Here is a 15,724-nt window from a genome sequence, read left to right as displayed (position 1 = left end):
AATATTTGTTCATCACATCAGTGTATTTCCTGAGGTACTGACTTTCCCCTCTTGTTTTTGTGTCACTGCTCAGCTTACATGAAGAGGCGGCTGAGCTCCTTGAGTGATGGCCATTCTGTGGACGTGGGTTTAGTGGGGCCAGATTACATCCAGGGCTCCCAGAGCCCGGGACAGCAGCACCTGAAGAAGCCCAGGGTGGTGCTGGGCCCCGAGGAGAAAGAGGCCCTGAAAAGGGCCTACCAGCAGAAGCCCTATCCCTCCCCCAAAACCATTGAGGAGCTGGCCTCCCAGCTCAACCTGAAGACCAGTACTGTCATCAACTGGTTCCATAATTACAGGTTAGCATCTGGGAAAGAGACACACACTTACTGACCCTTTAGCTTCTAGTGTTTGTATCACAGGCTGTTCTTCAGAGGGTGTTTGAGATAATTTCTTTCAGTCTTATTCCATTTCTATATAAAACAGTATTTTTGTAGCTTGTTGTGTTTGTTTTATTGAAATTAATTTGTAGGTTTGCAATTCATAAACCTTTCCTATGTAGAAGTGAATTTTCCAGGAAGGTTTATTGTATTTGATTGTGTGTATGTGTGCAGTGGATCATGTTGTACTGTTAGATAAATGGACATTGTCTAAGGAAGAGCTTTAGGTACTGTCTTGTTCTCATAGAAAGACATCAGCACACTCATGCAGTATTTCGACATCAGTAAATTTACGATGCGTTCTGTCTGACAAATTGAATTTCAGGATTTGAGTAGCGTGACTGACTTTGTGTGTCTCTACCAGGTCACGTATCCGGCGAGAGCTCTTCATAGAGGAGATCCAGGCAGCTGGAGGGATGGGGCCTGGCAGTGAGGGGGGCTCCCCTTCCCTCCGCGGGTCCAAATCAGGAGAGGGGGACAGCTGTGACGGGACAGAATCTGAGGGCACAGTGGAGACACGCCAGGGACTGGGCCTTGGCTTGGAGGATCACAGAGGAGCATGCAAAGACGACATGGAGGTTGAGTCTGAGGCAGGGGGCTCTAATAACTCCCCTGACCAGCTAGACTGCACCACCTCAGGCTTAGCCGGGCCAGGCTCCAGCTGTGGACAGGGTGGACTGGGGCTCTTCAGCCTCACAGAGGCATCCTCCAGTGGCTCTGCCTCTAGTACTAACATCCCAGCCTCTGGCCCTGCCAGAAACCCCAGGGACAACAATCTGCGCAAGAAGAAAGCAGCCAATCTCAATAACATCATCCACAGGCTGGAGAAGGCTGCCAGCAAAGAGGATCCCTCAGAGTGGGAGTTCTAGCTCCCCCTGACCATCCTTCATCCCTCTTGTCTCATAACCTCACGACCTCTAACCTTGGACCCCTCCTGCTCTGTTCCAGTTGGAGAGTGGACACAGCCAAAGTCAAGCTCAGCAGCCATTTTTATTACATAGAAGCTTTCCGAAAAGAGGAAAGAAACAAAGAGTGGTTGGCAAAACCCTTAAAAAGAAGATTTACTAAATACCTAGAAGAACAAAATAAGAGAACTTGCGTGTCTCTCCGTTTTTTTTAAACTGAGTTTTGTTTTTGTACTGAGAAAAGCACTTAGCCGTCCTGCTGGCCTCCGGCCCTGCTGTACCTCCCCCTATCACCAGCCACTGGTGCACCAGACTGGTTAGTCCTGAGCTGGGGTCTGACCCACAGCTGGGGTTGAAACCTGGACTCAGTAACACAGGCAAGGCCTGACACAGCAGCTGTCACAGTGATAGACACTGATAGATGATAGATAGAGACAGGAACTCTCTTACAAGAACTCTCACTTTCTTAAAGGAGATTTTTTCCGCTCTTCTTCTCACCTCCCAAGTGTCCACAAACCTCCCCTCACTCAGTGAGACGCCTCATTTTTCACACTGTAGAGTGACTGTTACAAACCCTTTGCCTTTTTCACTCACTGCGTGTGTGTGTGCGTGTTTGTATGTTAGGGGTTGTGTCAGTGTGCACCTGTTTGTGTGTGTATACACGCCCAAAAATGGTGTGTACGTGTGTGTGTTCTCTTCTCAATGGCAGCATGTTTTCTTTTTTATCTCACTCCTACACTCTTAAGAGGGTAGTGGAAGGCCTGCCGGCTGAGCTGCCATGGTTACTGATGTTAAGAGAGATGAACTTTGACCTGTTGTGTCCCATATCCTATCCTGCTGACAGCCATGTGATGGCCAGAAGGATCTCTAATTCCTCACAAACACGCACTCATCTGAAGAGGAAGGATGGAAGGAACCCTCTTTTTGCCTCCTTAAACCCTTCTTTTAAGGATGAAGGATGATCTCTTTTTTTGATATTGCAATTTGGTTGCCAATAAGAGATTGCACAGTCTATTGACTCTAAAGAGTACAAAATAGGGAATTTTAGGAAGCATTTTTGATTAGTACAAAGTTAAAACAGAAAATAAGAGAATAACAAGTTACTGTTTTTTAAAAAAAAAATCTGAATTAGAGTGGAATAATGTTGCGTTGTTGAAATACGATACAATGAATTCACGTAGTACTGTAGCTGTCTGACATGGTGATACTATACGTGTCTCTTGTTGTTTTAGGTTGTGCACGTCACAGCTTTTGCACCCAGCACTGGACCTGCTGGGTGTGTGTGTGTGTCTGCACCACCAACAAATTTTCTCTGTTCACAAACACACATCTTTTTATAGGCCAAATCAGGAAGAGTGTGTGTGTATGTTTGTCTGTGTGTGTGTGCGTGTGTCTTGTGTGCATTTGTATTTGCCTGCATGTAAGTCAGGGTCGAGGTCAATTCACTCAGAGTCAAATTTAAGAAGTTGATTATCAATAATGAAAATCTTGACTGAAAAAAAAGGGTTTTAGCAAATAAATCGCAACGTAGAGTACTGGATAAATTTGTACTTTGTGTTGCGGTCAAAGTGAATTCACCCCAACCCTGGTATGAGTAGTTACCACTCTCCTCCAGTCTATCCTGTATCCAGGGATGTTTTGCATTGAATTCTACTGTATACACTACAAATTATAAGGCATATCACCTCCTCCCTGTCCCACACAAGCCCTCAGTGCCTGTCAGCCTACTGCCTCCCCTTTGTGTGTGTGTATGTGTGTGTGGATGTGTGCGTGCGTGCGTGGGTGCATGTACACACATGCCTGTCAATACATGCGTGTGCACAAGTGTGTGCGATTGAGGAGTGTTCAGTGTTTCCAATGAGTGGGGTCATATTTCGTATCTACTTGCACACACTACTAGTGCACAACTGACACCCTTCTTTAAGCTGTTTGATGCGTTACCATTACATTAATCTTCTCACAAAGTAGTGTAATACTATGATTTACTGTAGCTTGGTTTTATTGCTATTTTGCATTTATAGTTTGGTTTTTATTCTGCTTATTTATAGGTGCTGTATTTTTCATTTAATGTCTTATCATTTGAGTTGTCTATTTTTTAAGGGATTATACTGTTCCTGAGGGCAAGTAACATTTTTATTAGACGTATAGACTGCCGGCAGTATTGGTTAATATTTACAAAGATGTACTAGTTCTCATTTGTTTGTATATTCATGAATCCTAAAGTTTAGTGTCATTTCAATAGCTTTGAAATAATGTGTTTGCTACAGTTCATGCTCCCGTAAGCATTAAGCTTTCACCACAACAGTTATGCTCTTAAATTGCTAGCTAGAGAATCAAAGGACATATCAAGATCAGTGAATATATGATAGCATATCTCTTTTCCTGTTTTCTATCCTCCGATTTTGTTTTTATTTTCGACTGTTTCTTGGGCAAGCCCAACACTAACGCTCGGCAGGGCATGCAGCTTTCTTTAGATAGAGGTCGCCCACTCGTTAATCACGTTAACATAACTTACAGGTCCAAATGTATACTCTTTGTCAAATAGGTCAAATGAAATTACCTAAACTTGAGAACACAAGTTAACTTGAAAGAGGTCATATCTGCCAAATTGAGATTAGAGAAGTGTACCAGCGAGCAGGGGTGCTACGCCAGATTGATCGCCAGCCTATGATTATGCAGAATTTCTATTGCAGTCCGTAACAAAGCACTTATTAGGATCTTTTTTTGAAGACTTAACTTGGGACAGGGTCTGTAAACACTACAGCAGAGTACGATCCCGGGATCCTGGGAAATGTATGCCTTTTTAAAAAAAAAAAAAAAAAGTGGGTGTGAACCAAGCACAGACTCTTCTCCGCATCCTAACACTAAAATTTAAACATACGATAGCTATACCCATGTTTTCTACATGATAAACTGTATTCTTCTGATACAGTAGCCCCTTGTTTCAAACTACAGATAACTGTGTGACAGAAAGGGCCGTTGTCCTGTACAGTTGTAGATACTATGAGTAAACACCTGTTTTGGTTTCTATCCAAAATATCCTCAGTCCATCCTCGAGCCTCCCCCTTTCCCTAAATGTACATCCAGATATATTGGCAGCCTGTCAAAAGATACTGATAACCTCATTGCACTGCATTACGATGCATTAGTTAAAATTGGATTTTCTAGTGTATCTAATAATTGTAAAATTCCTCAAACATTGGCGCTTCCTGTGGACGACTGATGTGAAACATCCGTCTTCTGCAGAATACTGAAGGCGTACTGCCTTCTGTCGGACTGCTTGGACTGGACAACCACAGTAATGGTGATGAATAGCTACTGTAAAGTATTTAAGCACTTAACCCATTTGCCATTTTATAGCCAGATCCATCAACTCACCGAAACCCACGTGAGATCATCAGATTTGTGCCTTTAACTGCCAAGCAGGGCACCAAACTAGTGATGTCATTAGATGTAGAGGATTTCGCCTGATTTGTTCAGAATATATCCTGCATCTCGACCCAGATTAATTTCTCATACACTTCATATTGGTACTTAAAAGTTTCCTCAGCTCTCCGGAGAGGGTTGTATATAATTCCTGGAGTGCAGTGAAAAGGAGTAAAAGGAGAAAAAAAACCGAGCTTGTGTATTCTCATGACTGACCCGCAGACACGCGGTCTTATTTCAGACGGTTGTTTTCCCACAATGCATTTCTTACGTTGTACATAACCTTACCTAGCAGCGAAAAGGCCAGAGCATTGAATGAAGGAGGAAGCATGCAGAAACAGCGTACACTGTAATAACACTGAATTTATTCATAGGGCATTTTGTATTTTTCTGTTTGTGTCAGGTTTGCTGTGACATTAATAATGGCACTACAGGTATTGATAATGACGTGTGCCAATTCTAATGGTTATTTGGAAAAGAGACGTGTAAATACGGTCGATCAAGTAGCTATTGATTCACTATTGTCACAGTATGCTTTTGTTTGAAGGCAGGAGGCGAGAAGGGACGATTCAGGACTTTTCCATGATCCACAGATATTTTTCTACAAATTTAAATCAGATGATTCTATACACTGTTGAATAACATTGTAAAGGTGTAACAGATGCTGTATATCATATCATGTTTTCTGAAGTCGTAAAGCTTTACTGTATGATCTGTTGAAGTAGTGGTTATTCATTTGACATATTAGTTGTAATGGAAGCCCGAACAGCAGCACTGGTCACCATATTCAGGAAAAAAAAGAAAGAAAGAAAGAAAGAAAGAAAAACCTCAGATGTTTTTTGTAATACTTTTAGAATATATCTTATGAAGTGGGTTTTGTAAGGAAACACTTTCCGAATCAGTGGTGCTGTATGCATAGCACACTCAGTAATACATACACACATAATACAGCACAATACACTCATCCTTTAAACCCCCCTCCACTTTTCTTGCGTGCTATTTTTGTTTTTGTTTTATTTTTTTTTGTTTTTTCGCTGACCTCTCACATTGGCTTCAGCTAATTTTTAAGTCTTAAAACCATTTCTTCTTATCTCTTCAGTTATTTCACGCTTAACTGTACAATTTCTAGCGCCCAGAGATCAACTCTGGAGCGATGAACATTTCAGCGAACGCTCGCAAGACTTAAAAAAAAGAAGAAAAAAAGAAGAGGAAGCAAAAAGCCAAATAGTGAAGTAGTTATCCACCTCTGTTGAAAGGTTGCTGACAGTTTTCTGAATGTTGCTACCTTGTGTCGTCGCTTCAGTTTCACCCATAGCTTATACACCACAGTGTAGTCTGACAACCAAATGACCTGGGGAGATCTTCACCCCCCCTCCTTTTGGAAAGCTTTAAGATGCTTGTTGAGGCTTTAGCGAGTTCAGAGTGTTTTTTTGTTTTTTTTTGTTTTTTTAGATGATTATTTTTTTTCCAACCTTGTCATCAACAACGTGGAAGTAATAATTCTCATAACTTCTCCCACTGCTTATTTTGTGAGTGTGTGTGCGCGTACATGTGTGTTGTAGTACAAAAGGCTGCATGACTGTAAAGGGATGGTTAAGATGTTTTTTGAAAGTTGTTTCCCTCGCACTTCTGTCACTCCTGAGATGCTTTTTTCTCCTTTCGGGGTCTCCCTCCCTTTCGTTTTTCCTCATGTATCATTGTTTCTTTATCTTTCTATTTACTAAACGTATCATGTTGTTTGTTCTCAGCACTGTAAAACAGTCCCTTCTACAACATTGAAAAGCAATATCACTGTATGAAACGTTCACAATGTATTTGTTATGATTGACATTTGATTCATCATCATTATTATTCACATGCACCCTAGGTGTGATAATTGAAGTAAATCTCTTTTATACAAATACTAAAAGTGTGCTGTGGAAGTTTTTTTTCTTTGCCTTGTTGGATGGTACTGTGAAATAAGTATTCTCAGAGAAAGAGATCAGGGTAGACTCAGAGTAGAGGGGTTTCAGTCATGTTGTGGATATTGGACTGCTTCTGCCATTTACAGCCTTCACAGGTGAGATGTTTTGGTAACTACAAATAAAAGCTGAAGCCAAACAAGAAACCTGACTAAGAAATAATCTACACATTGTCTCTCATCTTTCCTCTCTGCGTTCAACAGGCCGTTATGCGGAGCTGCAGGTGGAATTTGCAGCTGCAGTGCGGACCAGTGCGGAGCAGAAGGAGCTCATTCTGAAGCTGGAGCACGACCTGAGCACCATCCAGGCCATGTCCTCCCTGCCACGCCCTGACGCTGACGGGTCGGAGGTCAGCAACATGGAGAACATCCCGGAGCCGATCAAAGAGGCCTCTGCTATGTTTACTGGTATATATTTTTCCTCTCAACTGTAGTGCTGTTTACCAGTCTAGATTGCTTTGGTGTGAGTTGCAGAGTGTTGGAGATGTCAGCCGTAGAGATGTCTGCCTTCTCTTGAACTAGGTGGCACTCAGCTTGTGGTGCTCAAAGTGCCAAAAAATACATTTGAAGAACTCAACAGCAATGTCTCTTTCCAGAAATCATGACCTGGTTACTCAAGATAATCCACAGACCTTGTTGTGAGCAGTTTCATGTAGGAGCTATTTTCTCTCTACCGAACTACAGCCATCAGCTGTATCACCTCGCAGAAGGAAGTGTGCATCTGCTCATGGACTAAAGGCTTGTGACAGCGTGAGATGTAAACATTAATGGCGTCCTCCTCTGTTGAGCTGTATCGTTAGCTAGCTCAGTGGTGCTAAGTGAGCTAGCAGTAGATGCACTCTGATACACAAACTGTGCCTGCTAACCGTATCACTGCGCAGAAGAACGACTGCATCTACTGCTAGCTCACCTAGCAACACTGAGCTAGCTATTGTTAAAGCTCAGCTAAGAAGGACACCATTAATATTTACATCTTAAAGTGCTGTCACAAGAACATGCCTCTCATCCATGAGTAGATGCACTCTTCCTTCTGTTCAGTTATACGGTTGATGGCTGTAGCTCCATAGAAAGAAAATACTTCCTACATGAAACTGTTCACAGCAAGATCTGTGGATTATCTTCAGCAGCCAGGTCATGATTTCTGGAAAGAGACACTGCTGTTGAGTTTGTCAAAATTATTTTTCTGCAAACCATGTGCCATTCAGTTCCATTATACTCAAGAAAAGGCAGACATCTCTACAGCTGTTGTCCACAAACCACCACAACCTATTTGTCCTGCCTGTAAGTCTACTTTCAGTCCTCACAGGCTGAACAGTGAAGAGACTGAAGTCTGACTTGCAGACAGCAGAACTTCTGTAATTGAAATGAGGTGAACCTGCTGAGCTGACGCTCTGCAGGAGGTGTGTCTGTTTAAATACTGCAAACTAGACTGATTAGAGCGATTAAGCGTTTGTTTCCTTTCATGTGACACTCGAGACACAGACCAGTTTAGAGATGTTTGCTAAAGTGAGACTTACACAGCCTGTCTGCAAATGAAACACATATTAGCATCAAAGTTAACCACAGAATACAGTTCAGTTTACCTGTTTTCAAAGTATTGTTGATCATTAAACATGGCCACTTTTGCATGTTAACAGAGGAGGTGAATTCTGGCATTTAAGTTTATTTTTATCTGTATGAACTCCAGGTTCAGGCGTGAGCCCCCATCCTGAGCTTCCTCAGGGCCAGATGGACTCTCTGCTCTCCATCATCTCCAGCCAAAGGGAGAGGTTTCGCTCCCGCAATCAGGAGCTGGAAGCTGTGAGTCACGATCCCTCTCGCTCTCTCACACACACACACACACACACACATATCCTGTATTCCTGTATGTCTTTTTCTGGGAGAACTAATTTCTCATCTGTTTGTTTTCTCTGTCCCCTGCAGGAGCATCGCTCCATGCAGCAGACCATGCAGGCGCTGCAGAATGAACTGGACAGCCTGAGAGCAGACAACATCAAACTCTACGAGAAAATCAAATTCCTGCAGAGCTACCCTGGCAGAGTGCGTCAGTATGCGTGTGTGTGTGCATGAACGAATGTGCTCTTCATGGGTGGCAATCTTGTTTCTGATGTGTTGTTGATTTGATGGAATCTAGTTTGCAGGAAATTTCAGATCTGTGTGTTTTCTCTGCGCTGTAGGCCGGAGGAAGTGACGATACCGTGATGCGCTACTCCTCCCAGTACGAGGAGAGACTGGACCCGTTTGCCTCCTTCAGCAAGAGGGTACAAGAGACACACCTTCAATGCACACACACACACACAAATGAAATTCTTGTTTTAAACATTCGACCTCCTGCCATCTCTCTGTCAGTTTTATTGTTTACTGTCGTAGTTTCTTACTGTGATAACTGACAACTGACCAAACATGGATGACAGGGCATCGTGTTTCCAGCACAGCTACCACAGAGCTTCATCTAGTGTCATCCCCACACAACAGCAGTCATCAGGAAAACATTTATGGATATTATGAATAAGACACCAGTTTAGCCAACATGTAAGGGACTCTGTGCCCCAAAACCTGCCGGTGAGTTTGAAAGGCATGTTTGTTTAAAAAACAAAAAACAAAAACAAAACGCCAAAATGACTCAATTTATCATTACTAGAAATGGTGAAGGCTGAAATTTCTGACGGTCATTGAACATGCCGTGTGCAACGAACGCTTACATCAGGAAACATGACATGATGATTTTATTGCTGTCACTGATGATGATGGGATACAAGTAACAAACCTCATTTTTTTGGGTTTTGTTGAAAGTCATTCTGGGAAATGTAGGACAATTGATGGAAATGACACCTCTTTACTCAGAATAATTTACTGAAGCAACTGAACACCACAGATTGGCAGTGTGTAAAATGTATTAGTGTATTAAAAGTGTATTAGATTTTGATAGCACTTGTGTGTTACCAAAACATGGTCTGCACGTATTCACACTTTCAAAAGACAGTGTTTTTTTGTTGTTGTTTTTGTTGAAGTCAACTACTCTGTGTTTACAGGAGCGCCAGCGCCGATATTTGAGCCTCAGCCCCTGGGATAAAGCAACTCTTAGCCTGGTAAGCCTCAAACACACACACACACACACACACACACACACACACACTGTATGTGTTTGGTGCTTGACTTATCCTCCTGTCTTTGTGTCTTTCAGGGTCGTGTGATTCTCTCCAACAAGATGGCCAGAACCGTTGCTTTCTTCTACACCCTGTTCCTGCATTGTCTGGTCTTCCTGGTCAGTTTCCTTTCAACCCCTGAGGAGCTTCTGACACGACATTGCAGTTTTTTTTATTGCTAACAAACATCAGTTAATACTGAAGCTACTTTTTCTGCGGTCTGTATTGCCAACAGTTAGTTAATCTCACCTTAAACACTCACTCAAATCACCAAAACACATCATACATGTCTCAAAATAAGCTTTTTCGACCATAAGACTGGAAACAGTGCTCACTCAGAAGGCTCCTTTCGCTCCTTTGTCCTCCATGAATTCGGCCCTTCCCTGCCACTCTTCTGTCCCCACCAACGTGTCTTCTTTGCTCAATGTTTCCAAACAAAATAATTCTGAAGCTGTGCTCTTTTGTCTGTCTGGTAACAAGACAAAACAGGACACCTGGTAGGCTTTTAGCTGCAATTGCAATCAGATGTTTGGAATGATTATTATTTCATTTTATTGTAAACACTATGTGTTTCAATATGATTATAGAATTTTGCCGTGATTGTATTTTAAATTTGTTTTGAAGACGTTTTAAAGACAGTGTGTTAGCATTTGAAAAATATGCTGCAAATATATAGTGTTTTGCAGGTGGGTGAGTATGACTGAGAAAATAGTTTTTGGATTTTGGAAAATGTGGGCATTGAATATATTTTTTTGTGAAAGCAAATTAAGAGTTTTGCCCACATGGACTTTTGTTTCGCTTTCTATGTGACTCAACCTGTATTTGACACTGTGGCTTCAGTTTTGACCGATGCATGTTAGCAATAAAACAAACTAATGTCTCTCTGTCATCGGCTTCAGTCAAACACATCTTAACTGGTCACTGTGTTTTGTTTCCAGGTGCTGTACAAGACCGCCTGGAGTGAGAGCATCGGCAGAGACTGCACTGCTTTCTGCGCCAAGAAGTGAGTTTGTTGTTCCCGCAGCTGAATCAGAAGCTTGAACATTTATGATTTAACACCATGTTTATTCACGTTTTCAATTTTCTCAATCTCTCTTTTTCTCCTTCAGGTACTCTGACCACCTCCACCGTTTCCATGAGAACGACCAAAACCTCTAAGCTAGTTCAACATTCAGCAGCATGCATGTCCTGATAGAAGTTTACCTGATAATGCACCTCATGAAGGAGCTTTACTTTTGTTCTTGCAGTAGCCAAAATCACCACTAGGAGGCAGTTTAGGGTTGCGAACTCTAAATCAAAGGGTGGATCAATTCCTAAACAGGTTGTTATTGTTTTCTTTTCCTGATTCTTGATCTTAAATAAGTTAATTAATATTAAAGTCTAGCAAAAGTATAACTTAAGGTTCCCTCTTAGACTTTGAACATGATACTGACAGTCAATCATTAACTGTACATGTGATCTGTGCTGCTGCAGCACACATTTAATGAAGTTTAGATTCTGTTTATCCTCCTGTACTGAGGGGACCATGATACTCGGGTGTTGTTTTTGTTTTCTGGGTTTAGATGGAATTTAAATATCTAGACAACTTAATCAATAAAGACAAAGTTAATATAAGAATGTAGGTGATAGGGTTAACATTATAATTTATGTTTGATTGGAGAGTGTACTGTAGAAGGTGGGTTATTAAGGAGGTGGTGTTCATTTTAAGATGTTATGGTGGTTGGACAATACATACAGTAGTTATAAGTTTACTTTTCATTCCTTCCCTACTTGAGTACGACTAATGTGATTGATTAATTGGTGAGTTCAGCTTTTAATGACTTGTGTCTTTGGCGCAGAAATCTCCTCGTTACTGTTATCCGCTATTAAGAGATGATTTGCTCCTCGCATTATAGATGAGGGGCTGCAGCAGTGATACACTAATGGTTACTGAGTCTGTCGTCCTACTATTCTTCTCCAGGACAGATGACTGTGCATGTTTACCTGCTTTCTTCTTTTTTTTCCTGGCACGGGTTGCAGATATATTCCAAATAAAGACTATGCAGTAATTTTTCTTGTATCCTTTTCAATTGAAATGTTGTTGGTTTGAGATGTGTGTCGTAGTGAAGGTAGCCTTACACACACAAAAGATATTCTACTTTCGAATCATGCTCAATCACCGTACACTCAGGCCCGCCCACAGAAATGGCTGTGCACCTATAAGAGAATGTTTTTTTCCTCAGCTTCAAAAACTTGCACCATTTTCAATAGAGAGGGTTTTCACTATTTTATTTTTCACCACAAAACTTGCCACAGTTGACTAAAGTAACAATAAATACAATGTGTATTTTTTGTTAATTTAACTCCTAATAGTGAATGTTTTGGTTCAAATTGGGTTATCAGTGCTTATATTTAGGATGAACATTATTTCTGGCTTCCATGGGGCCCCCTTTGCCCTTTTTACTCCCTTATGGGCGGCCCTGCGTGCACCACTCTCAAATAAAAATGTTGAGCCATATTTTTTCCACCTTATGCATCAGTGCCATATTATCACAAGAAATGATAATTTAGTTATTATTGCAGACTCTTCCTTCAGAGAGGGGGCCACAGGGGAGTCCATCCACAGTATTAAGGGGTCACTGGCCCCTGTTGCCCTTCCAAAAATTTGTCACAGGAACTGACAAGCCATTTTTCATAACCTGTAACAGCAAAGGACAGAGGGTGTGTCTTTTCTGTTCCTTCCTATATAAAGCCTACTTTTTTGTGTCTGCAGAGAGGCAAAGGCATCGGTTTCATTTCAACATTGGGGCAGGGACACATACATATGAAGCATGGGGTTTTTGAGGTGAAAGACTTAATTTACTGCATTCAGGTGAATTTTTCTGGCACCAATTTGTGCCTTTTCTGCATTAATATATGGTGGAAAGGTCTTTATTTTGTTAAAATAAAAGTCCTCTTCTACTTTAATGATTTTATTCAGGACGGGGGCAAAACATATGCACGTTCTAAATATTAAAGTGAGACATGACCCCTGCATCCCTTCTTACATCTCTGCCTGTGCAGAGAGGAAGTCAGAGGGGTTCACCTCGGACAGACAGGAGGTGGGATACTCAGCCCGGGATGCTGAAGCACATTCAAGTACCTGATGCTCTGGTCTGCGTTATTGATGAGGCAGACAGGATGATGGGAGACATCTTGTCAGAAAACATCTTTGCGGCCTGGTACCAGGTCAGGTTATTTAAAATCACTGTTAAAACCACATCAATGAGGCACACTGTTGCACTGGGTTGACAATGTCTTTCATTAGGATGAATGTGGGCACTGTAGTTTATCAAGTCAGTCCCAAATACACCGTCCTGCTGCTGGAAATACTCACTGCAACACAGCTGACATTGGTTCCCAATAAATGCACTATTTACTACTGTCTGAGTAACGTTTGATAATGAACTACAGCGCCTGGTTTGGTTTTGTTTTCAAGGAAATCACTTAATCTCTTTATAGAATTTAAGTATAGTATATTCAAATGTTTGCCTTCACTAGGAATGAATGGTCTGTGGACACCAAATAGTGATATTACAATAGTCTCTTTCACAAAAGTGATGATGGTGAAGAGACAAATGTGTGCTGATAGTGAGCACTCAGCGGGGGAAGGTCTGTTTAACAGCTGAACCAAGAGGAAGAGAGGGGGAAGCGCCTGAAACACACACACACACACACACACACAGGGAATAAATGTGCTGATCGGTGATTCGAGCCTCAGCGCTGATAGCTGCCTGCGTCTGAGTATGACTGAATTAGACTGCATTTTTCATGAGAGGCCTCCTCTTAAAGAGCACCTCAGCTCCCAGCCATTAAAGACTAACGAGACTGGCAGACCACACATACACCCACTTCCTCCTCTTCTTCACCCCCTTTTTGCTTATCAGTCACAGCAGACTCTGAGCTATCTCAGCACAATTACAGCCTCATTCTCCCCTCCGCAGCTCCATCCACCTTTAACCCCAAACCTTGGATAGACATACCTTTTTTTACTTCCCCTCTCCTCCCGCTGGTCTCCATCTCTCCTTGCTCCTCGTCTCTTGCCATCGACAGCTCCATAAATATTAACAACCTTCATCTGTGGAATAACAAAAGTCTTAAGTAAGCCTAATGGCCTGAGATTATTTTTACTGCAGTGGACGGGGTCACTTCACGTGGACTGATCTCTGGTCTAAGAGCCTCCCTTAATGACAGCACACTGATGGGTCAGCAGTTTAATTTCTGCCCTGTCATGTTTATTTTGAGACCGTTCCAATGAGCAAATGTCGCAAGGCAGTGAGTGAAACTAACTGTTACGCAGGAGCACAAAGGAGAAGATAATAATGGATTGTTTCATCTTTATGTCATGGTGGAGTTTTCATTTTCATTATGGGTTCAGCAGAGGGCAGTAAAGTTATGCTTTATTATGAATATGAATTATTTATCTGACTCTTCTGACTGTTGGTCCCTTTGGTCTGTGTCTGCTCGCAGCTTCTTCCTGCATCGCCTCAATCGTTTTCTCCATTGTGTTTATTTGATGACATATAGCAGATAACATACCCTACTTCCCTTTAACACTCTTAAAGGGACAGTTCAACAAAATCAGAAATATATATTTATCCTCTCACCTGTTGTGCTGTTGATCAGTCTAGATTATTGTGGCGTGAGTTGCTGAGTGTTGGAGATATCAGCAGTAGAGATGTTTGCCTTCTCTCAAATATAATGGGACTAGATGGCACTCAGCTTGTGGTGCTCAAAGCGCCAAAAAAAGATATACTTGACAAACTCAACAGCAATGTCTCTTTCCAGAAATCATGACCTGGTTACTCAAGATAATCCACAGACCTTGTTGTGAGCAGTTTCATGTAGGAACTATTTTCTTTTGACTGAACTATAGGCTACTCTCCAACGGTATCACCGCACAAAAGGAAGCATGCATCTACTCATGGATGAGATTTAGTTACTTGTGATAGCCATAGATGTAATTTTAAGTGGCGTCCTCCTCGGCTAGGCTGTAACGTTAGCTAGCTCAGTAGTGCTAGGTGAGCTAGCAGTAGATGCACTCTAGTTCCCACATGAAATTGCTCACAACATAGTCTGTGGATTATCTTAACCAGGTCATGATTTCTGGTTTTAGACACTTTGAGCACCACAAGCCGAGTGCCAACTAGTTCCATTATATTCAACAGACAGCAGACATCTCTACAGCCGATATCTCCAACACTCGACACCTCACACCAAAACAATCTAGACTGATAAATAGCACTATGGGTAAGAGTAAAAATGTGTAATTTTGATCTGAGGCTGAACTGTCCCTTTAATGTGACATACATGTAAATGTAATATTCAATGTCTTCCTCCAGCATCAGCTGTGAATCCACTGACCCCACTGATGGCTTTAGATGGACGCAATGAGCTTTTTTGAGCTGCAACCAACAATATTGTTTTTGAGTAATTGATTTATTGTTTCATCTGTGTGATGAAAGCATGTAGCTCCCAACCCAGGACATTAAGGTCATGTCTTTTATAATATTTCTGGCATTTTAATCACAGGAAGAGGAGTTTATATTTTACATTTACACGTCAGGTTTTCTTAAGGTGATGGTGGTGATGGAATGTTTTCAGGCAGAAACTAAGAAATAAATATGAAGAGGTTTACTACTCTCCAGCAGAATTAAATGTTTAAATTTAAGTTATTTCCAAAAAAACTAAGATGAGAGGGCAGTGGGGTTGTGACAAGAGGGAATACAGTGTTCTCAGTAGCAGGTAGGCAACAGGATGCAAACAGGATGTTGGCTAACACATCAGAGAAATACTAAACCACCCAGGAACTGTATTTTGTTCAGGTATTGTTTATGTAACAATATGATA

General features: G+C 41.7%; 1 protein-coding gene across 3 annotated transcripts in view; it reads left to right on the top strand.

Moving 5' to 3' along the window:
• The window catches only part of cux1b (cut-like homeobox 1b), a 67,696-nt gene extending 55,797 nt beyond the window's left edge, over window positions 1–11,899 (top strand). For 2 of the 3 annotated variants that reach the window (XM_033632350.2, XM_033632349.2), the window contains 2 exons: window positions 74–338; window positions 784–1,826. In XM_033632350.2, coding sequence (XP_033488241.2) covers window positions 74–338; window positions 784–1,288 — 770 coding nt within the window. In that variant the 3' untranslated portion in view covers window positions 1,289–1,826. Of the gene's footprint in view, window positions 1–73; window positions 339–783; window positions 1,827–6,914; window positions 7,119–8,397; window positions 8,511–8,633; window positions 8,751–8,887; window positions 8,972–9,742; window positions 9,800–9,894; window positions 9,976–10,794; window positions 10,860–10,965 lie in introns of those variants that run through there. The other variant, XM_033632352.2, reaches the window with a different exon arrangement.
• Window positions 11,900–15,724: the final 3,825 nt, after the last annotated feature.

The sequence above is a fragment of the Epinephelus lanceolatus genome, chromosome 4 (assembly GCF_041903045.1).
Source record: "Epinephelus lanceolatus isolate andai-2023 chromosome 4, ASM4190304v1, whole genome shotgun sequence".
Classification (NCBI taxonomy): domain Eukaryota; kingdom Metazoa; phylum Chordata; class Actinopteri; order Perciformes; family Serranidae; genus Epinephelus; species Epinephelus lanceolatus.
The sequence above is the reverse complement of the archived record's forward strand: the minus strand, read 5'-3'. Positions and strand labels throughout refer to the sequence as shown.